We start from the raw sequence: 22,184 nt of genomic DNA on the forward strand, positions 1-22,184 counted from the left end.
TAATTATGTCTGTGAATTGTTTCTTGCTGACATCACTATTAGAAATGGTTTCCCATAAGCTTGCATTGCCTCTTAACATCTGCTCATTAATCACTGAAGCTTGGAATATTTCTATCATTACTAAATATTTACAGGGTTTACATGGTCAGACAGCTTTCTCTTCTGCTAGATTTTTAATTAGCGGCTAGCTGAGATCAAAGGCAATATCTCCTTCTAGATTGTCAGCTCGTTCCCGGTAGGGAACGTCGGCTGATTCTCTTGTTTGGTACTCTCCCAAGTGCTTAGTACAGTGCTCCGCACATAGCAAGCGCTCGGTGAATACGACTGACTGACTGATAGCCATTCAATCACATTCTGTGGAGGACTGTAGTGTAGATTCACATTATCTGACCTATCGCAAAGCAAAATCTAGATGCACTTAGATGAAACAACTGGGGAGCATCTGGAGGAGAAATAAGAGAGGGTTGGAGGTGGTGCAGACAAAGGGGAGATGGCTGGGACTTTAAGTATGTGTTAGTGTGTGTGTGTATGCATTTGTTTGAGTATGTGCTAAAAGGCATTTTAAAGTAATAGTGTAATCTCTGGTGGTGTTGGACCGGACATCTGAAGATCTGTTCTTCCGTGATTCAGAAGCAAAAAGCCAAACCGAATGAGTCACGTGGTGGTTTGTTAATTCAGTGGTTGTCTGGCACAGATTGTAGGAGCAAGTGAGGGGACTGTACAGAACGATTTCAATCGTCCTAGTAAAATCATATCTCCTCCAAGAGGGCTTTCCTCTCTAAGCCTTCCCTTCTCTGTCACCTGTGCACTTGGGCCGGTAGCCCTTAAGTACTTTGATAGTTAGCCCTCCCCTAGCCCCATAGTACTTAGAAAGATACCCAGATGAAATTCATTTTATTGTCTCTCTCTCTCCAAGTAGTATATAAGCATCTGTGGACAGGGGTTTTGTCCACCTAATAATAATGATGGCATTTGTTAAGCGCTTACTATGTGCCAAGGACTGTTCTAAGCGCTGGGGTAGATACGAGGTAATCAGGTTGTCCCATGTGGGGCTCACAGCCTTCATCCCCATTCTACAGATGAGGTAACTGAGGCACAGAGAAGTTAAGAGACTTATCACACGGCTGATAAGTGGCGGAGAGGGTATTAGAACCAACAACCTCTGACTCCCAAGCCCGGGCTCTTTCCACTAAGCCATGCTACTATACTCTCCCAGATGCTCTACACTCAGTTCATGCTCAATAAATACCACTGATTGATCGATTGATTCCATTTGAGACTATAGTCATATCCTGAAGATAGCAGAAGAATAAATGCAAGAAGCAGCCTATCAGTGGAAATACTCCATTCTAGAAGCATAGAGTGAGCACAAGTGGCCAGGGAAAATAAAATTATGGTCAGATCCTTCTTTCCTAAACATGCTTCTTTCTGCTCAACCTTAACCAGTTCTCAAAACTTCCTGGTTTTTATCCACACCTGGACACAAGTCACATCTCCTCAAGGTCCCATCTCTGAGAGCCTTCCCGGTTAAGCCCTCTTTTCCCAACCTCCCTCTCCCTTCTGCGGTCGCTTGTGTCCTTGGGCATCTGTGACCTTTGGACATTTAATATTCGCCCAACCCTCAGCCCCACAGCACTTATGTACATATCTTTAAGTTATTCTCTATCAATTGTTTATTTATATTAATGCCTGCCTCCACCCTCTAGACACCAAGCTCATTGAGGGCACGGAACATTTCTGCCACCTCTTTTATAACATACTCTCTCAAGAGCTTAGTACAGTGCTCTGCATATAGGGAGTGCGCAATAAATACCGTCGATGACGATCGTTGAAGGTGACGATGATGATGATGGATGTAATCCAGTAGTGTGGGATGGTGCTATGTGTTTCTCCATTCATCTTTCAGGTGGCTTTCTAGGAAGTGGACGTTATTAAACTCCATTGACCAGAACATTGTAATCTAATGAAGTTAGGGGCACCATTTTATTTTTTAAGAATACTGGCTTATCTCCAGTATCTGCCCCTTCTTCTCCATCCAATCGGCTCTCATCCTGATTCCAGCTTGCATCATTTCACAATTAAATTAATGTTCCGGCCTTTTCCTTGGCCTCCTCCCCCCTTGCTTCTTCCCCCTTCAGTCTAATCTACACACTCCAGCCCGGATCATCTTTTGAAAATGTCATTTGGCACAAGCTATTCCGCTCCTCCATTATCTATGCTAAATAGTGGCGTTGATAAAATCTAATACTAAACTGAGATAGACTTTAATCACTCTATTCGACTCAATTAAAATACTTCAAAGGGAGGGAAAGGGAAGTGCTTAAGCCAAAGAAAACTTCTGCATTATCAGCAAGTGAGAGAGGCTGAAGTAACACTTGCATTAAAATTCAGTAGTGCTTTGGGGAAAGGGGGCTGAGAGAAGAGCGTTAAAAGGGGGTGGCTACATTCCCTTGTTTATTCATCTAAGTGTGGCCTTGTGGATCGAGTAGTGGCCTGAGAGTCAGAAGGACCTAGGTTCTAATTCCGGCTCTGCCACTTGTCTGCCGGGTGACCTCGGGCAAGTCGCTTAACTTCTCTGTGCCTCCGTTACCTCAACTGGAAAATGGGGATTGAGACTGGGAGCCCTGTGTGGGACAGGGACTGTGTCCAACCCCAGTTGTGTTGCCTCTACCCCAGCCTTTAGCACAGTGCCCGGCACAGAGTAAGTGCTTAACCAATACCATGATTATCATGATAATTATCCTGGATGGAAAATGATCAGTTAAAGCCTTGTTCCTCTTCTACTATTTGTACCCAAATCCTCTAATAGATTGTGAGCTCTCTGAGGGCAGGAACTATTGTACTCTCTCAATTAATAAATGAACAATTGATCTTACATACCGGAAGCTCCGACTGCTATTCCAATTTAAGTTCCAGTGGTACGATCAATCGGTCAATCAAGCAATCATACTTATTGAGTACTACCTGTGCGCAGAGCTCTGTACTGAGCATTTGGGAAAGTACAATGGAGTTGGTAGACACTTTTGCTGCCCATTAGGAGCTTACAGTCAAAAGGGTGATTATTTAGTAAAGGGAATCAAAGCAGATAGAATAGTGTGCAATAACTTAGAAGTGCCTGAGGACCTGATGGAGATTAGAAGCCAGGTAGCAAGGCCACTCAATGAATAAGAAAAATGAGCAACAGAAAGTATGGAAAGTGGGTTTAGCGAATACCACGTAGATGGAATAGTTGTCTACCATTGGAGGCTACAGTCAGTAGCTGTTCTGGTCCAAGAGAGAAAGCCGTGACCGCCTTTCCGATATAGTCTAAGGTCCGTGTGGCCTGAAATAATGCAACGTTATTGTCGCTGTTATCATTTTTAAAAACTACGATTCCTACGTAGTAATAAGAGGACCCATTTTCACAGAGCCTGAGGTCAGCTACAATCGGATGACTCACTCACACCACTGATCTACATAAATAGCCGTGTGCTGAGATTACCATCTGGTATAACAATCTACATCACAAGACTCCACATTTCCAGTTACCCAGGGCAAGTCAATTTCAAGCATGAGGGAAAATTTTAGCAAGTTTCCCCAAGTACCTTTACAGAAAGAATAATGAGGTTTATGCAGCGAGGGGGAAATAAAGGAAATTATGAGGTAAATCTTCTCCCCTTCACCTAAGAAGAAAAACATATCAAGGTTACCATTTTCATTTCTACCTTATTTGAAAAATCCAATCTATGTAATGAATACCTGGACAGACTCATTCGGGGGAGCATTTTGAGGGCCAGATATTAGTACACTTTTCAAAAATAGGCTTTTCATTCTCTCCCTGGCTCTATTTTTTATATTACATGCCATGAAACTACATTATATTCTTTGCTCCCAACGTAGAGCCCATCTATAAAGTCATTTCAAGCAAAACCAATTTTTATTTTGAATGGTAATGTTTCTAAAGGTGTTTATTAGGGTTAAATAACTTCGATTGGACATGCAGTTCATTTGGAGTAGAAAGGGCAACTTTCACGTCTTATAAAGTAACTACTTTCCCTGTGATTACTCTCATTACTTGGTATCATTAGTTAAAGGTTACTGAGAGCCTCCTCTGTACAGTTAACTGAATTCTGCCCCATCCACCTTCCACTCTTGAAGTGAAGTGAGTACATACCCTTAAGGCTCATGGTCTTAATCCCCATTTTACGGATGAAGAAACCTAAGGAAAGAGAAGTTAAGTGACTTGGACAAGGTCACACAGCAGACGCATTGAGGAGCCGGGATTAGAATCCAGGTCCTCCGACTCCCAGGCCCGTGCTCTGTCCACTAGGCCATGGTACTTAACAAATACCATGAATACCAGTATTCACAGTCTAACTGTAAGTCTCCAAACTATCAAATTAGACAATTCAGGCCAGGTTCAAAAGAATCAAATGTAGTAAATGCATTTTCATATTGCCATGCCAGTTTATAAATAACAATAATAATAATAATAATAATGTTGGTATTTGTTAAGTGCTTACTATGTGCAGAGCACTGTTCTAAGCGCTGGGGTAGATACAGGGTAATCAGGTTGTCCCACATGAGGCTCACAGTTAATCCCCATTTTACAGATGAAGTAACTGAGGCACAGAGAAGTTAAGTGACTTGCCCACAGTCACACAGCTGACAAATGGCAGAGCCGGAATTCAAACCTATGACCTCTGACTCCCAAGCCCGGGCTCTTTCCACTGAGCCATGCTGCAGAACTTTATACTTGCAAAACTTTTTCACACACAGGTTTTCACAAACTTTTTTTTATTTGTTCTTTCTCATTCATTAGATTATAAGCTTACTGGGGCAAGGGTCATATCTTTATACTTTTGTCATATGTTGCTGTGGCTTTGACTTCCGCTGTGGCTGTGAGGCATCTTGGACTCTGAGCCACAGAGAGACTGAAACTGCTTCTCTAGCCACTGAGCCCTATTGTTACTGTATTTACTGTTCTCCTAGTGTTTTATATTATTTTCATTTGTTATCTGATCTTTCCTTAGGTGAACATGAACAACCTTCCCTTACCTCCCGATTCCTAAATTGTGAGCCCCTTTGGGGTTAGGGATTCTATCTAATCCTCACCCTTTTTTTTATTTATTGATTTACCAGCACTTAGGAGAGTACTTTGCATACAGTAAGCATTTAATAAATATTTTTTGTCGTGGGCAGGGAATGTGTCTGTTTTTTGTTGCATCGTACTCTCCCAAATGTTTAGTACAGTGCTCTGCACACAGTCGGTGCTTAATAAATACAATCGAATGAATTACTATTACTTATCGCTTCTACTGTTACCAGTCTCGTCTTGTCTTATGCCGGTAGAGTCGTGTCCGACCCATAGCAACGCCTCAGATACTTCTCTCCCAGAACGACCCACCTCCGTCGGCAATCGTTCTGGTAGTGTATCCATAGAGTTTTCTTGGTAAAAATCCGGAAGTGGTTTACCGTGGTCTCCTTAGACATCCAATAAATGTTGTGAACCTGACGTTGCTGTTGTTCAAGGAAGAACTTTGATCAAGGTCACCGGGCAAGCATGTCGCAGAACTGGAATAAGGAAAACCACAGGAATTGAATTCTGTTGCCGGGACTACCACTGGGTTGTACTGCTTCTCAGTCCAAAAGATGGGATGTTCAAAATGTGGGAGTTTCCAGGTGCACCGAAAGTGGAAAAGAGCAATTTAGAGGCATGTATTGAATATGGAAACACTGAACTGCCATGGAGGATTCCAACTGGTGTTAACCTGAAGGAGAAAAAATGGAAAAACTGAAACAACATACATTTTTGGGGAATGGGAATGATATGCATCAGAATGCAAATTCCCAAATGTATTTAATAATAAAAATAATGATTGTAGTCACTGTTAAGCATTTGTCAAGTGCCAAGCCTCATACTAAGCAATGGGATTGATGAGATAAAAGCACGGTCCCTGCCCTACAAGGGGCTCACAGTCTAAAGGGGAGGGAAAGCAGACATCTTTTCCTGTTTAGGAAATAGATGAGAGTGAGTAAACTGAAGCACAGGGAAGTTAAGTGACTTGCCCCGGGTCACATAGCAGACAGGTAGAAGAGTTGGGATTGGAACCCAGATCTCCTGACTCCTAGGCCCATTTTGATTCCAGTAGGCCACCACTCGACTGCATCCATCGAAGAGGAAGAAAGGATCAAATTGAACATCTGCGGCAGTTATCTCAATCCAGTCTCCAATCATATTTGTAACTCTAATCCATTCATTATGAGGTTGCTTTCAATATGCATGAGTCCAAGTATGAAATCCTTTATTCCCATGGCGAACAGCATTTGAAAATGATGCTTCACGCAACTAAGGTTTGTTTGGGATTTTTTTCCCCTTTCACATATGGCAGTATTTATCTTCAAAGTTTTCCTTTTGGCTCAAGGACTGCTTTGAAAACCAGATGGTCTTGGGTGGCCTAATTGGAAGATGATTTGTTGTGTGATTCGGTAGCATTGTTTATTTGTACAGTGGTTCGATGGCATTTATAAACTACAAAATATTGTTCTAGATTGTTTTCTTTTTATTAAGAAGTTACGTGTTTTCTAACACTCATGGCTGCGATCACAATTAGTTGGTGTACGCAGATTGTTTGAACCCAACTTCCTCTGTCAGCTAAGGACACTAAACCCAAATGGCTTATAAGGGAGGCACAGTGGTGAGTCCAATCTAAATGTCTTATGTTCTAACAATAGTTCACTGATAATTGAGTAGATATACGAAATAAACTCTACAGGTCCCCTTAAATGAATTCTAATTGCTGTTTTGAAAATCCTAACAAGTCCGCTGAACTGAAGATCCTCCCCTTTGCTACCAGATTTCTATTCTGGTTGTGCCCCCTGAGAAATCTTCCCAAAATTGTCCCATTTGTTTGTCACCTATCATCCAGCTTTTGACATTCTCAAGAATTGCCAAGCCTATAAAACCTTCTGATAACAATTTAACTTTAGTTTCTTTTATTTCAAGCAGGTTTCAGATGTCTTTTTTTTTCTTTTGCCAGTAAGAACATTCTTCACTGGGGTAATGAATGAAAGCCCACATTTTTTATAATAGTTAGGACCTTCCGAGACTTTACTTGAATATTTTATATTGGGATATCTTCAACCTCATCACTAGCAAGAATGATTTCAGCACTCAAAGGGTACATGACCTTTGAAGATACTTTGAAGAGTTTTTCTGACCTTAACAAACTTAGAATCAAAGAGGTGGGAGACTAAGAGGCAAATGGAAAAACCAATATGAACAAGAGTGGGGCATCACCTTCAAAATGCAAAGAATAACTAGTTCCACAATAATATTTGTGGTATTTGTTGAGCACTTACTACGTGCCAAGCTCTGGGAAAAATGCCGGCGTAGAAACAACACAGTTAAATCAGGCACAGTCCCAGTCCCTCATGAGGCTCACAGGGGACAGGAATCTAATCCTCATTTTTACAGATGAAGGAATGGAGGGACAGAGGTTAAGTGACTCACCTAAGTGTCCCACAGCAGGCAATTGGCAGAACCAGGATTAGAATCCAGGTCTGCTACTTCCCAGTCCTGGGAAGAGTCTCAAAAGCCCTTGGAGAGAATGATAATTATGAATTTATTAAGCGCTTATTACATACCAAAGTACTGTGCTAAGAGCTGAGTTAGATGCAAGATACTCAGATTGGGCATAACGATGTCATACATGGCATGATGTACACTTATCCCTATTTTTCAGATGAGGAAACTGATCACAAAGAGTTTAAATGACTTGTCCAAGGTCACTCAGCAGGTCAGCGGCCCAATTAGAAGGGGACAATCACGGGACTGAAAGAACCAGTAGGTTCTCCATATAATAGAGCCTCCATAGTATTGTCAACAGCCTGTTTGGGCTTTCCCATTTCTGCATTCATTCTCTCCCAGACTTATTCAGTCATGGTTCCAGCAGGAAGTAGAGAGGGCCCAGTGAATCATTCAGGAATGCAACTAAAAAAAAAAAATAACAAAAACCTGGCTGACCTTTCCTATTTGTTTAGACATAAGCTGTTTTTCCACTTGCCACACAAACAGGTACTGTGAGAAATGATCATTGGCAACCTGTCAAAAGCAATCACTGGGCAGCAGAGACAGGACCCCATTGTGAGGGAGATGAGCCACCCCAATTTGAGAAGCAGCTTCACTCTGGCTAGGAATTCCATTTTCTTTCCTTGGCTTATAGCCGAGCTCCTCTATAGAGATAGACCTCGCCACCTATGAGGTATTTCAAGAGACAACAAAACCGTGTCCCTTGCTTTTTCCTACCTGATTTGACGTTAAGGGAAAAGTGATTTAGTCTTCCCAGGTGGAGGGAAAAGGTGGGGATGGAGATGGGGGGAAGGGGTGTGAGCTCTGTGAAGGGCGAGGCTGGAAAAGGGTTGAATCGGTTTGTTCTGTGGTGAGGGAAATGATTGGAATCTCTTGGGACAAAAAAAAAAAATAGACAGGAGAGCAGCTGTTGAAAGATCTTGCTTTCCATTGATTTCTAGAACTTTCCGGCTGGGCTCTGACTGGAAATGCCACCGGGAAATGGCTTGGTTTCTCATTTTCCACTCTCAGACGGAGTCATCTGCAAAGAGGTGGAAAATAAATTAACAAATTGTTTGACCTTCCTTTCCTTTCTACCCAGAGGGTTTTTTAAGCTATAGAAAAAAAAAGTTAAGTCCAGTTCTTATTTTATCCTTCCCCTTCATCCAGAAAAAAAAAAAGGGAAAAAAACTACTCACAAAATGACATATACTTGAATAGCTCCAAGATCTATTCTTAGATTGACATATGAGGAATTTAAACACCACTCCCTTCAGCACTGAGGATTATTAACCTCTGGTGAACAGTCCTTATATATATGTGTCAGGGCATTTTTAAGTTGTGAAAATCAGGGGACCAGATCAGTGAACCACGGTCCAAACCCAACTTTATTTTGACAGTGGTCTCTCTGAATTTTGTACCTCTCTAAGATCCTTGGCCTTTCCCCCATTGCCACTGCCCATTCATTTATTTGGTCTCCAAGCCCCCCCCTTTTCCTCATCTATTCTTCATCCAGTAGCCAAACTTGAAGTCAAAGTATCTACGAATGGGGTAGAAACAGCGATGAGCCTCCTGAAATAGAAACACCAATTTTGTGGAGGACTCTGTACTAAAAATATCTGGGTTCTCACAGGTTTTCTAGGAGGTTTAGATCCTAGATCTAGTGTGGATCCTCCTCCAAACCTACCTTGAATATGTGAGGTGAAACTAGGATAAAAACTATGCAGGATATTCTTTTTGCTCTTATTGTTACTTCATCTGAAAAGAGGTCCCGGTTACCGTCCGAAGAGAATGGAGAAGGTTGACCCTGCGGATAAAACCTGACAGGCTAAATGAAGAATTTTGACTTTACATTTTATTTCATTCAAGCTAATCAAGAGGAACATGCTATATTTTCACTTTCGACTTCCAAAATTGTTAGCTCAAGCCTGTGAATATAAATAACAGAAGTATAGTTTTGTTTCCTCTTGCCTAAAGGTTACCTCACATGAGAAGAAAAACTATAATATAGAAATCCTTAGAGTTTAAAGCATATTTAAACTTTCTAGTCATTATTGGCCATGGATCATTTGGTAATGAAAAACAAAGGATTTAGGCAGGATTTATAATTATTTTTCTGCTTCAGCAAAACCAACCCCATCTCAGAACCGTATACAGAGTTGTTAGTAAACCCAGGGCCGGTAGCACTGAACAGGATTGTCAAAAGGGGCTGTATAAAGGTTGGACAGGATTGTATAAAGTGGATTGGGGGAGGGGTTGTAATAATAATAATAACAATAATAATTAATTGTATTTATTAAATGTTTACTGTGTGCAGAGCACTATACTAAGGGCTTGGGAGAGTACAAATTAACATAGACGATTTCCTTGCCCACAAGAAGCTTACAGTCTAGAGGGAGTTGAATAATTGTGGCATTTGTTTAGCATTTACCGTGTGACAAGTGCTGGAGTAGATATAAATTGGGCACAATCCTAATCCCAAATGAGGCTCACAGTCTAAGGGGAGCACATGTTGAATCCCCAATTTACAGATGAAGAAACTGAGGCACAGAGAAATGAAATGACTTGCTCAAGGTCATACAGCAGGCAAGTGGAAGAGCCGGGATTAGAATCCAGTCCTCCTGACTCACAGGCCCATGGTCTTTCCACTAGGCCACATTGCTTCCCAGAGGTGATTCCCATTTCTTGTTACTGGTGAGGAGCCACAACCTGCCTGTTCTTTTCACATCCAAGAGCTGATCAAGACTTTTAGAGGCCAAAAAAGGGTTAGAGGGTGGGAGGTAGGGACAGGTCTGCCTCGGTTAGATCCCCATCTGCCACGAATATAGGGTTCTAAGATTTATAACTAATGAAAGAACCGTCTCTGAAATAATTATATGGAATGACATATCATAAATGTGACATAATGTGCTGAGCACCCTTATGTGACTCTCTGGGTCTTCCCAAAGGCTTCCACTTGACCCAGTTTGGAGCCCCATTTACCTTGGCTGTTCCCTGTGGCTGCAGCCACTCTCCCAATCAGAAATGGGGTCCAACTTATCCAGGGCCGGGGTGGGTAGGGGGGCTTCTACACGACCAGGTGGAGATACGGCAAGCTTCCTAGAGGAGGAAGAAATGGGAGAAGAAGAGAGATGGACGGTGGGAAGGAGAAAACCCTAATGATAATAATAATGCCTGTGGCATTTTCGATCCATCGATCAATCGTATTTTTTGAGTGCTTACTGTGTGCAGAGCACTGTACTAAACGCTTGGGAGAGTGCAGTATAACAATATAACAGACACTTTCCCTGCCCACAACGAGCTTACATTTAAGTGCTCACTATGTGTCAAGCATTGGGATAGAGACAAGATAATCAGGTTGGACACAGTCCCTGTCCCACCTGGGGCTCACAGTCTAAGGAGGCGGGAGGGCAGGTATCATTTTACAGAGGAACAAAGAAGTTAAATGACTTGCCCCAGGTCTGGCAGCAGGCAGGTCGCTCTATTCCGACAAAAGCTGCCAGGGAAGAAGAGGGTATAATTGACTGTATCTTAAGAAGAGTCTGCACTAGAAATGGAACAAACGAAAGTAAACCAAGGGGTTCGGAAATGTCAGCCCACCAGAACAGCCCATGGACGATAGAGAAGTCAGAAGTCCGATTTCTGTGGCTCTCTCACCAAGGCAAAAGATCGCAAGACCACACAATCCAGGATGCCAAGAACACGACCTCTCCTAGCTCCTCATCCAACTTTAGCATTTTCTTTGTACCAACAGTGGGATCTCATCAAAGCCTGAAAGAGGCCGTGCTTAATAATATTAATAATAATAATAATATTTAAGTGCTTACTTTCTGCCAAGCACTGTGCTAAGCACTGGGGTAGATACATGGATGTCTTCATCCCATTTTACAGATGAGGTAACTGAGGCACAGAGAAGTTAATTGACTTGCCCGAGGTCACACAGCAAACAGGTGGAGGAGCGGGACTAGGACCCAGGTCCTTCTGAGGTCCAGGCCTGTGCTCTATCCGAGGCTGCTTCCCTATCAGAGGCCGATGGTATGAAGAGGGAAGGAGGTAGACCATTAATATAATAGAGTGGAAAGGCCAAGAGGTGCGGTATAAACGGTGAGGAAAGTAGGGTGGTGGTAATATGAGGGTCAGAGGTCAAGGGCAAGAAGTTTTGGACCGGTCAATCAATTAACCAGGGCTATTTTCTGAGCCTTTACCGCATGCAGAGCCCTGGACTAATTCCAGCTGTGTCTGCTCTTCGCAACCAAGTCTCTCCCCCACTGGGGAATCGCTGGCCTACGATCAGAGACGGCACCGCTCTCAGAGGTCTGAGCCGCTGGCCTCAGGATGAGCTCCCCCGTCCTTCCAACCTGCCCCCAGGGTCTGGGCTCCTACTCAGCTGGCCACAGCCCCCTTATTAGATAAGTACCGGGCAGTGCTGTTTCCTCTCTCAGTGGAGGAGACTCGAGGCTGGAGGTTTTCAGAGCTCCTTCCCTGGCACCAGTCTCTCTCCCGCCTCGAGCTGGGGCTGCTTTATTGCGTGTGTAAAATGGTTCATAAAGCAGAGACCTGATCTCCCACTCTGAGCCATCACTCACTCCATCCCCTGTGCCTGGAAACCCCTCCCTCCTTTATTCAACAAGCCACGTTCTTTCCCTCCTTCAAAACGCTCTTACCACCCCCCACTCTGGCGAGAAATCTCCCTTGCACCCTCCTCTCTCCATCCCCGCAAAACACACACTCACACCACCCATCACCACTGCCCCAACACTTAGAGACTCAGTGATAAATTTGGGAGGTTGTGTAGTCTGGTGAAAAGAGGTCAGGACCAGGAGAAAGGGATTTAGCTTCTTGTCTTTCCTCTAGCATTAATCCACTGTGTGACCTTGGACAAGGCATCTACTTTAAAACATTGCACCTCAGTTTCCTCATTCTCAGGTTGTATTTCTCCCACTCTGTGCTAGATGCTAAATGTTTTAAGTGATACGTTTCCTAAAATTATCACGCTTTCTTCTAAACTGCACAGCGTTTTGCAAAATAAAGGATATTCCACTCCCACATAGTACAGATCCTATTATTTTTAAAGGCATTATCGCTTCCAGAGGATAGTCACTTCATACTGCCACACTCTATTAATCTTGTAAGGGTCCAGAATATCCTTTCATTAAAAAAAAGTTAGATAATCTCACAGACGTCAACCAAAATGCTCATTAAAACACAACAGCATTGTAGAAGTCTTTGTGAATAAGGCTAATGAACCTCATTTCAAAGATGAATGAAGTGAAGCACAGGTCTTTGGATTAGAGGCAAGAGCAATTTTCTGAATCCCTACGGCTTCTACACTATATAATTTGCATGGCTAAATGGAAGAGTCCAGGCTGGGGAGTCAGAGGACCTGGGTTCTAATCCCCGTTCCTCTACTTTGCTGTGTGACCTTGGCCAAGCCACTTAACTTCCCTGTGTCTGTTTGCTCTTCTGTAAAACAGGTATTAAAAAAGTGCTCTCCCGCCTACTTAGAATGTGCATTTGATGAGGGACAGGAACTTTGTCCAATCTGGTTGTCTCTTGCCTACCCCAGTGCCTAATACAATGCCACCACATGGCAAGTGCTTAACAAACACTATCATTATTCTTATTATAGTCATTCTTCAATTGGAAGATGATTCTCCTGGTGATGATCCTGCATCAGCGAATGGAGAATCCAGTCGGGGCACATTTGAACACTTCATTAATGAAAACAGAGAAGTGAGTCTTTCCAGCCAATCGGATGAGTGTTGTTCAAACCCCAGTTGCTAAAAGAGGAATGATTCCCAGGAGAACACCAATGACAAGTGCAGTGGGACATGTCTAAAAGTTGGAAATGGGCGTTGAGGTACACACAGATCTTTACTCAATAAATATCATAGCAACTCTATTGATAGGAACTCTGAACTCCAAACATTTTGTGCTTTGGGCTCGGGGAACCTTACTAAAACTTGCTAAATGGAGCAAAGTCCAGATAATGGCTGACCTTGCTCAAAGTCATGGAAAACCCTTCCCATCCCCAAGAGCAGAGATAAGGAACTTACCTTTCTGGTCTGACTCATTGCCATTTTGGCCTGAACTGGACACTGGGACCTATTTTTTTTTTTTGTATGGTATTTGTTAAGAACCTACTATGTGCCAGGCACTGTATTAAGCACTGGGGTAGACACAAGGTAATCAGGTTGGGCACAGTCCATGTTCCGCATGTCCACATGTCTCACGGCATTAATCTCCATTTTACAGATGAGGTCACTGAGGCACAGAGAAATGAAGTGACTTGCTCAGGGTCACACAACAGACACGTGGCGGGGCTGGGAGTAGAATCAAGGTGCTTTGACTCCCAGTCCTGTGGTCAGTCCACTGGGCCATCCTACTTTTCTACTTCTACCACCGCAGTAAACTGAAGGGGAGACTAAATAACAGTGATGACACAATTTGACTCCAACAGATTCCTTCATTAAACTTGAAATTTTTATACGTTTTCCTTTCCATTTGATATAACTGTTTTCAGATGACTTAGTGATACACCCCTACCCATTGGCCAGCCAGCTGCATGACTTCACATTTATAACAAACTTATAAAATTGCATTACCTCTAGGTTGTGTCCTCCCAGGATTCCTGACTCCTGGAATATGTTCTGTATGCTGCATTTCTTGGCCTGAAGATTAATTTGAGGAACAGAATGCTATTTTCAGCATTCTATCAGTATGGGCACTGAAAATTTCCACTGCCCTCACTTACCATAGTTAGACACCTGTAAGACCAAATCTATTCTCTTTGAAATCAAGGCCTTTCTTCATTTGACACTTGAATACTGTCTCAGAATGCTCGACTCCTTCCACTGTACCTCTGCCTTTTCCACTTGTGAACGAGTTTTTTCCTCATTCAAAAAACCCAAAACTCACCTAACTGCAACTTTTAGAACGAGGAAAACACAAAGTCATTGTGTTCTGGAAAAAAAAAAAATCAGAGATATTTTTGCACAGAGTAAATGCTCAGTAAATAACCCTGATTGATTGAAAGGAACTGGAAGACCATTTTATTTGCCCTTTTATGAGGGTGTCAATATTATTACCTCTTAATAGACCGGTGTAGTTTCCTCCACACCAAAATTAAGTGATGACTAGGAATATCAGAGGAACTGAGAAGGAGCTCATCCTATTTACAGATGATACTAAATGGAGAAAGGTTACTAATTCCTCGGAACGCAGGAATAAAATTAAAGTGGCTTTGAGAAATGAGAATAATATGTGTATACAGACACGGTGAAATTCAACAAGGACAGATGCAAATCGATACACTCTGGGGCAAACTCTACTCTTCCCAATTGCTAATGCAGGAGAAGGAAAGACCTGCTAGACCCAAATTCAGCAGAAACAGATCAGGGATGTAGAGGGGACAGAGTGGACCAAAAACTAGTCAGTAGACCAGTGTCTTAGCTAGCATGGAGCTGAGGTGTATTATCGAGAGTATGACATGTTACAACTCAAAAGTAGTCCTTTATTGTCATCTGTAGTGGACAAAACTATTTTTAGGGTATTATGCCCTGTTCGGGTGACCACAATTTTTTTTAAAAGATATGAAAAAAATGGAGGTTGTCCAGAGAAGAATGACAAAAATGATTTTAAGAGACGGGATAGAAATAGATCCTCGGAAAAATAAGTTGCTTAGCTTGGGAAAGAAGAGACTCTCGCTTTGTCCACAGTGGCTTAGTCACTGATCTGCCAGGAGGCAGGGGTTGGACCAGATGACCTCTTGAGATCTCTTCCAGCCTTAGGATTCCAGGATAGAACTTGCTTCATTATAAAACCGGAGAATCTGGGCATCCGTTCACTCGTCAGAGCTCTGGAGATGAAATATCCATTTCAGTGTGTTGAAAAGTTAAACCTTTTTTTTACTTCATCCAGCCACTTGCATTTATAGGCTGTCTACAAGCTGCCAAGAAAATGGTTTCTTGAGCAACACGTCAATTTTGAAGGAAACTTGTTGGGCTAATCAAAGGTGAGGAACAGGTTCTGTCGAGAGGTGAGGGAGAGATTGCAGCCATTTCCCTGGGGCAGAGCCTTCCTACCTACCTATCCAAGTTGTGGGATTAGGTTGAGTAGTAGCAATTATTTCATTGCACAATGGGCTTCCCAAGCAGCCAATTTTTTCTCATCGTGTTCAGTGCCATTGGCAACTTTCTTAAGTTGCTGTGCTCATCTGGGATTGGGGATGGGAAGGAGGGAGGGAAAGGCGGGAAGGTAAGGGGTTGGAAACGGAGTGGGTGCTTCCGATGGCAGCCAGACACCAGGCTCAGCAGCCTCGACCTGTGTCACATCAGCTGCAGGATGAATGGCAAACAGCACAACTGCAGTTCTGCACCCTGAATCTTCCTAGGTGCCTCCACTCCTAGGGGGAAACACAGCAGCAGAAAGGCCCGGAAGGTGGGGTGGGTAATGGCTGGAACTGTGGATGAAGGCGGTAGGGCCTGTCCCACTCTACGATAGGTGCGTGGGTCACCGTTCCCTGCTGGAGAAGGTAACCCTGAGCAGACAGGTGGTCCTCACACCACCTCCCTTGAAGACTCATCTCACTGAAGTGAATCCTCAAACCTCCCCCAAACTAACCCAAAACCCCTGAGGACATAAGAAAGAAAACACAAAAGGCCTGACCATGGGGTAGGATGAATTCCTTGGCTCCCTGGCTGTTCAGAGTGGACACTCAAGAGCACAATTACGTATTTTTTTCCAAAGCCGGGAAATTCTGAGGACCATTCCGGGATCCGAATAGGACTTCTCACAGTGTAGGGGTTTCCAGACTGCGAGGTGATGCTCTAATATGAAAGCCACATCAGTGTATAATTGAAATAATTTATTTACCACTAGAGCACCACAAAAACAGACATACATCGTGTTAAAATACAGAGTAATCGGTCACTAAAATACAAAACAGCTGTTCTTACGTTCCATTTTTAAACCATGCTGTCCATATCATAGTATTGCTGCTTAACACCGCAAAATGCTGTCCTAATCCACCCAAGTGTTAATACTTTTCCCCCGCCACCCCCTTCCCCATGTCATATTCGCTAAAGGAAAATAAACGTCTAATGGGATCCCCAACTGAAAAGATTCATGAGATTTAAAATAGAGCATTTAAAATATTATCAGTGCATTCATGAGGAAAAAACAAAACAGAACAAACACAACTTCATCCTATGGTGGGAAAGTCCCTATGGAAATAGAAGCACTATACACAGATTTCCAAGAAAAATGAAAAAAAAAATACACAAAATAACCACAAACCCAGACCCAGTGCTGCAACCAGCACATATCAAGTATAGTTCCACCACAGGCATCCTACGTCCTTGCATCTCGAACTTTCGGGCTTCAGAACCTGTTTTTTGCATTAAACGTCTGGACGAGGTCAAGCTTTGAAAAGCGAAAGACACAAAGAAGCGCTTCCCACCTCATCCTACCTTGTCTCTCCCCCTCCCGCTTATCGAAATTTTCGCTTTGGCCACCGGTAGGGAATAAATGGCCTCGGCAGTCTGTGGCCACTGACCTCTTCCACATGCCGATGAGTCCGAAACACCTCAGCACAAAGGGGAGCTCATTCATCCTTTCTAGCAGATAAAACTGTAGGCTCAGACCTTGCAAGCGGCCTTCCTTGAGGAACAGTTGTGCAAGAGACTGAGAGGATGAAACGTAGCTCGCTTATCGGTCGTAAAGAGCTGGGTCTTTTCCCCTTGGAGAATTTGAAGAGTAATGCTAGTAAGTCACTGCAGAGAGATAAACTGAACTGGTCATCCCTACCATGGTCTAGGTTTTGGAGCTGGAGTTTTTTTGTTGGTTTTTTTTCCTTTTCAACATACAATGCAAATGAAATTTTCCCCTGAATACTCAAAATCTGATTAAAGCCAAAGATGCTTTCTAGGAGCCTTTGGCTCCTTAGAAAAGGGAAAAAGGAAAAAAAAGTGGAATTGGTGGAATTGCTGATTAAACCAAGTTAATCAAAGTTAATTAAACTAAGTTAAAGAAACCTGCTAAATCCAGCCACAAATGTTCTTAGCTGTAGTCAGATCCGAAAGTCCTCTTTTAAAGCAAACAAACAAACGAAAAAAATGTTGTCTTGACCACCTATTGGTCCATAGCACTCCTTCTTCCCCAGAAAATCAGACTGGAAATTCAAACCGCTTAGCGATTTCCAGCTTTATCAGGGAAGAAGCAGGAAAACTAGGGAATCTGAATCTCTCGTTTTTTGTAAAAGAAAAAAAAAAAGACAAGTGGAGTCAGGTAGCTTATGTCATAATGATGAACAACATACAAAGCACATGTATAGCAAATAGTATAAAACATGTATTTGTAGTGCAAGTCAAAGTACATTATAGGGACTCTACTTCTACTGGCCAGCTACGGGGAAACACATTGTTCTTTCTGTGTGACTGAAAAAAAAGAGCCCCAAATTCAAATTTAAATTTATCCAAGTAGACAGTATTACAGAATACAAAAATATGGTGAAAATTTACACATTACACATAAAGTACTTCAGTTTTTTTAATAGTTTACAATAGAGATCTACAGATATGTTTCCAATTAAGCTGGCTTTACTACCCACCTATTGTAATACTATAGGTATGTTTTATATATCCCCCCCAACCCACAAAAAAAAAAAAAAAGAAATCCCCATAGCATAGCTATACAGCAACACATTAAGGTCTGAAGATTAGACCAGTACATGTCAAAATATTTCACTGTTTTACTAAACTGACATTTTATCCATTTACAGTAAAAAAAAAAATCTTAAAGACTTGTCTTTCAGACTGAAACAATTCCTTTATTAGTAAGCTTTTCAGGATTCCAAACCTTACAAGAAGCCTCCTCACATAGCTGGCATTAAAAAGTAAGTTGTTTTCTCAAGGCAGATTGTTTTAGTCATGTAATAGCTGACTTCTAATTTCATCTCACTAGCACGATGCTTTTAGAGTTCAAGTTCCCTAAGTCATCTACGCGTTTCTGGCAGTTGATTTGGTCTCCACTTTGTCCACCTTTATTTTTGCTTTCCCAAAGGCAATGAAATATTCATTGTATAGTTACACACAAATAAATAATGCACTGTTACTCTACAACTAAAAGGTATGGGTAGGGAGACTATTGCATAGCAATACAGAGAAATCAAGTGAGGCAACGGGTCAGGTACATACAGCAACTCCACTTAATGGGATTTTCCTGTTTTTTTCCTTTCACATAATTAACACTAACAAATTCTTCCAGTGTTTATTTTTTTTTTAAAAAAAGGTTTTGCTTCTTGTCTATCTCACTAACAGAGCGGATGAAATGTAAGATCAGACCTTCGACGTTTGGCTTCGGATGCCAGTTTTGACAGAAAAACAAACTTCCAAACAGTTCACACTTAGTACCGCTTTTTCAAAAAAAAATTTGTTTTAACACTGATGAAACTTGGCTCTCTCTTTTCTTGGTATGCACATTATCATCGTTATGGTGCCACTTCTGGGATTTTTAGCTGCATTTGCAAGACTTTACGATCATATTGGACAGCTGTTCAATTTTAGGTGTTTTGCCGATGTAATATAGGATGGTGAGGGGTTCCAAATCCTGGGAGACACAGCAAGGAGATGCAGAAGCTTCTGGGTTTATGGTATTATATAAGCTGAGTACCTGGATGAAAGGAGATTTTTTTAAAAAAGACAATCGCCCTCAGAGTAGTATCTTGCTTTATTCATTCATTCATTCAATAGCATCCGGTCTTTACCCCTCGATTGTTACTACCAGTCAGAAAGAGTCCAGAAAGAATTCTGCACGTGAAAGATTTAAACTGTCTTTGAATTTTAGCTGTCCCTGGTCCCCGTTTCAGCTACCACTGGCTCCTCAGCATAGTTGCGTTGAGGTGAGTATAAGGGAGATCTGAAAAATCATTTTAAGGAAGCAGTGAAGCGCAATTTCAGTCATTGTGACATCTCAACTGATCTGGGGGATTCGGTGGCAGCAGAGGGATCAGTTTGCTGGACACAAGTAAGCACTTAACAATACCGTCATTATTATTATTACTCGAGGGCTTCTGTGGCAACTGGTTACTCTCTCCGGCCACAGAGCTGCCCTGCTCCATGGGGACCCCCGGACCTGGGCTGAAGATGAGGTCTCGAAAGTAACAGCGGAGCAACTATGGTGACCGTTCTAATCGTTTGGCCACCTGACTCTTCCTGAGGGGATCTTGACCCCGGGACATTTTGGCAATCTTTAACTGGGATTAGGTTCCGGAAAACAGGTGCAAGCTTCTATTCATTCCACGATCTTAGTGGAAATACTTCAAGGTCTTTCTTGAGTGTAACGCATATTCCAGAATTAATTTTGGAATCACAAGTCAACTTTTTTGATCCACACCCTTCAACTCACCCTCACAGTTTACCAAATGCCACCAGCTTAGGCGGGTACAGCAAGAAGAGTACAGATTCAGTATAGTTTTCTTTTTTCTATTTGCTTTCAAACAACTTCAGTTTTGGCTCTTATGTAAGAATAAGAAGACTTGAGGAGATTGCTTGGCCTGGATCAAAGTTTCTATGCTCAAAACTGCAGCTTTAATTCCACACGTTATTTACGAATCGTGACTTCCACCAGGAAAAGTCTGTAGGTTACCCGCAGATGACAGATAGCTATTTCCAAGGATGCCATTAATGGGTTGGTTAAACACTAAATGACCTTTTCCTAGAGATTAGGTTGGAGCATTTTCCTCATGAGACAGAAGATCTGTTCAACCAACAACACTAACTACATTATTAGCTACGTCTGGCTTCTTAGATTACCATCCAAGCCACATATTTGTGTCCATGATAGTTATTCTTCCTCTCTCCTTGGAAGAAGAGCATAATTCCGGTCTTCATATACTATCCCTGAGTGTTTGGGAAGCTAGTGACTTTCCTCCTTGGCAAAAGCTAACTGCCCACACTATGGGGTCGAGGTAAAGGGGCCACCCACAAGCAGCAGACCAAAGAAATGCTAGAACAGAGACATAGAGGCTATGACCCTGACCCAAAATCTACTAATGCCAGTGGCCTGGGGAGGCCTTTTTTTAAAAAAAAGGTATTTGTTAAGCTCTTACTTTACGTCAAACACTGTTCTAAGCACTGGGGGTAGGTACGAGGCAAGTAGGTTGGACACAGTCCCTGTCCCGCATGAGGTTCGCCGCCTAAGTAAGAGGGAGAACACGTAACAGTTGAGGAAACTGAGGTGCAGAGAAGTTGAGGGACTCGCCCAAGATCACACAGCCAGCAATTGGCAGAGCCGGAAATAGAACCCAGGTCCTTCGGCCTCTCAGGCCTGTGCTCCCAGGCAATGCTGTTTCTAGACCGGTGACTAAAAGGAGCCGGGACTTTCGACCTGCTAAAAATGCAGGATGAAAATTACCTAAATTACCTAAATAACTGATGCTGGTGTTGTATTTTCCCAAGCACTCAGTACAGTGTTCGGCACACAGTGAGCACTCAACAAATACCAGAGACTGATTCCAAATGCCTTCTTATGTCTGGAGTTGAGCTAGGCACCCGTTAGAACTCATTTAGAAACGCCATATACGTGAGTGTTTAACCAGTAGTAGCGTAAAGCAATGTACCCAAAGTTAGCAATGAAAAGTACTTACTCTGCTGTGCTGAGTATCAGAACTCCATAGATACGGGCAGGCGCCTGCACAGAAATTGGCGTTATAGCCCTTAGGTTCATGGATCCATTTCCAACCAAGATCCCTCTTGAAATCTATGTAAAGTGGACGCAGGCAGCAATTATCCTGAACATTTCTGTTGGAAATAAAAAAAGGAACGTAAAGGTATTACAGAGCTGGCTCTGTGAACGGACTAAAATAAATCGACTACTTTTATGATTAACACCTATTTAAGAGAGATTTGCAACCTGGGTCATCCCGGAGATTTCCCGTATGATCTTCCCTCGCTGGCTTTAGTCCTGGGCAGGACTGGGAACTAGGTGACCTGATTCTAATCCCAGCTCTGCCACTTGCCTGCTGTGTGACCTTGAGCAAGTCACATAACTTCTCTGTGCCTCAATTTCCTCATTGTAAAAAGGGGGATTAAATGCCAGTTCTTCCTTCCGTTTAGACTGCAACCCCTATGGGACAGGGACTACGTCTAATTTAATTGTATTATATCTACTCCAGCACTTAGCCCAGTGGCTGGAAGACAGTTAGCACTTAGCCAATAGACAGTGATTATTAGTAATAATACATAATGTCTATTATTACTACTAATAATAATATCCATCTACCTGGTGAGATTAATCCCGATCCTCTCTTGCCAGTTGCAAGTATAGAATTACCAATTCCAAACAGAGAGGTGACTTTCCCATGGGGGAGCGACAAATTTATAGCCGACAGCTTTTCTACTAAATAGATTCTAGATTCTCGAGGTAGATTTTCTAGATTCTTTTCAAGTTAGATTCCATCACCTGGTCTGAAAGGGAAGTCAGTACCCGGGGAAACCTCTGGATAAACAGCTTTAGGCCCAGGAAACAGTCAACAACAGTAAAGAGCACAGATAACGGCAGTGGCTGTGCAAAACGGTGGCCCTCTCTGATGAAAGCGGTATCCTCACTAATCAAGTAAATGTTGAAACATCCTATG

At 42.5% G+C, this 22,184-nt stretch overlaps 1 protein-coding gene across 2 annotated transcripts in view; it reads right to left on the reverse strand.

Moving 5' to 3' along the window:
* Positions 1-16,400: 16,400 nt before the first annotated feature.
* TGFB2 (transforming growth factor beta 2) overlaps positions 16,401-22,184 on the reverse strand; it is a 69,495-nt gene continuing 63,711 nt past the window's right edge. For both annotated transcript variants that reach the window (XM_029047171.2, XM_029047172.2), the window contains 2 exons: positions 21,195-21,348; positions 16,401-19,219 (listed from right to left, as the gene is read on the reverse strand). In XM_029047171.2, the coding sequence (XP_028903004.1) occupies positions 19,061-19,219; positions 21,195-21,348 (313 nt within the window). In that variant the 3' untranslated portion in view covers positions 16,401-19,060. The remainder of the gene's footprint in view (positions 19,220-21,194; positions 21,349-22,184) is intronic.

The sequence above is a fragment of the Ornithorhynchus anatinus genome, chromosome 19, assembly GCF_004115215.2.
Source record: "Ornithorhynchus anatinus isolate Pmale09 chromosome 19, mOrnAna1.pri.v4, whole genome shotgun sequence".
NCBI classification, from domain to species: Eukaryota; Metazoa; Chordata; class Mammalia; order Monotremata; family Ornithorhynchidae; genus Ornithorhynchus; species Ornithorhynchus anatinus.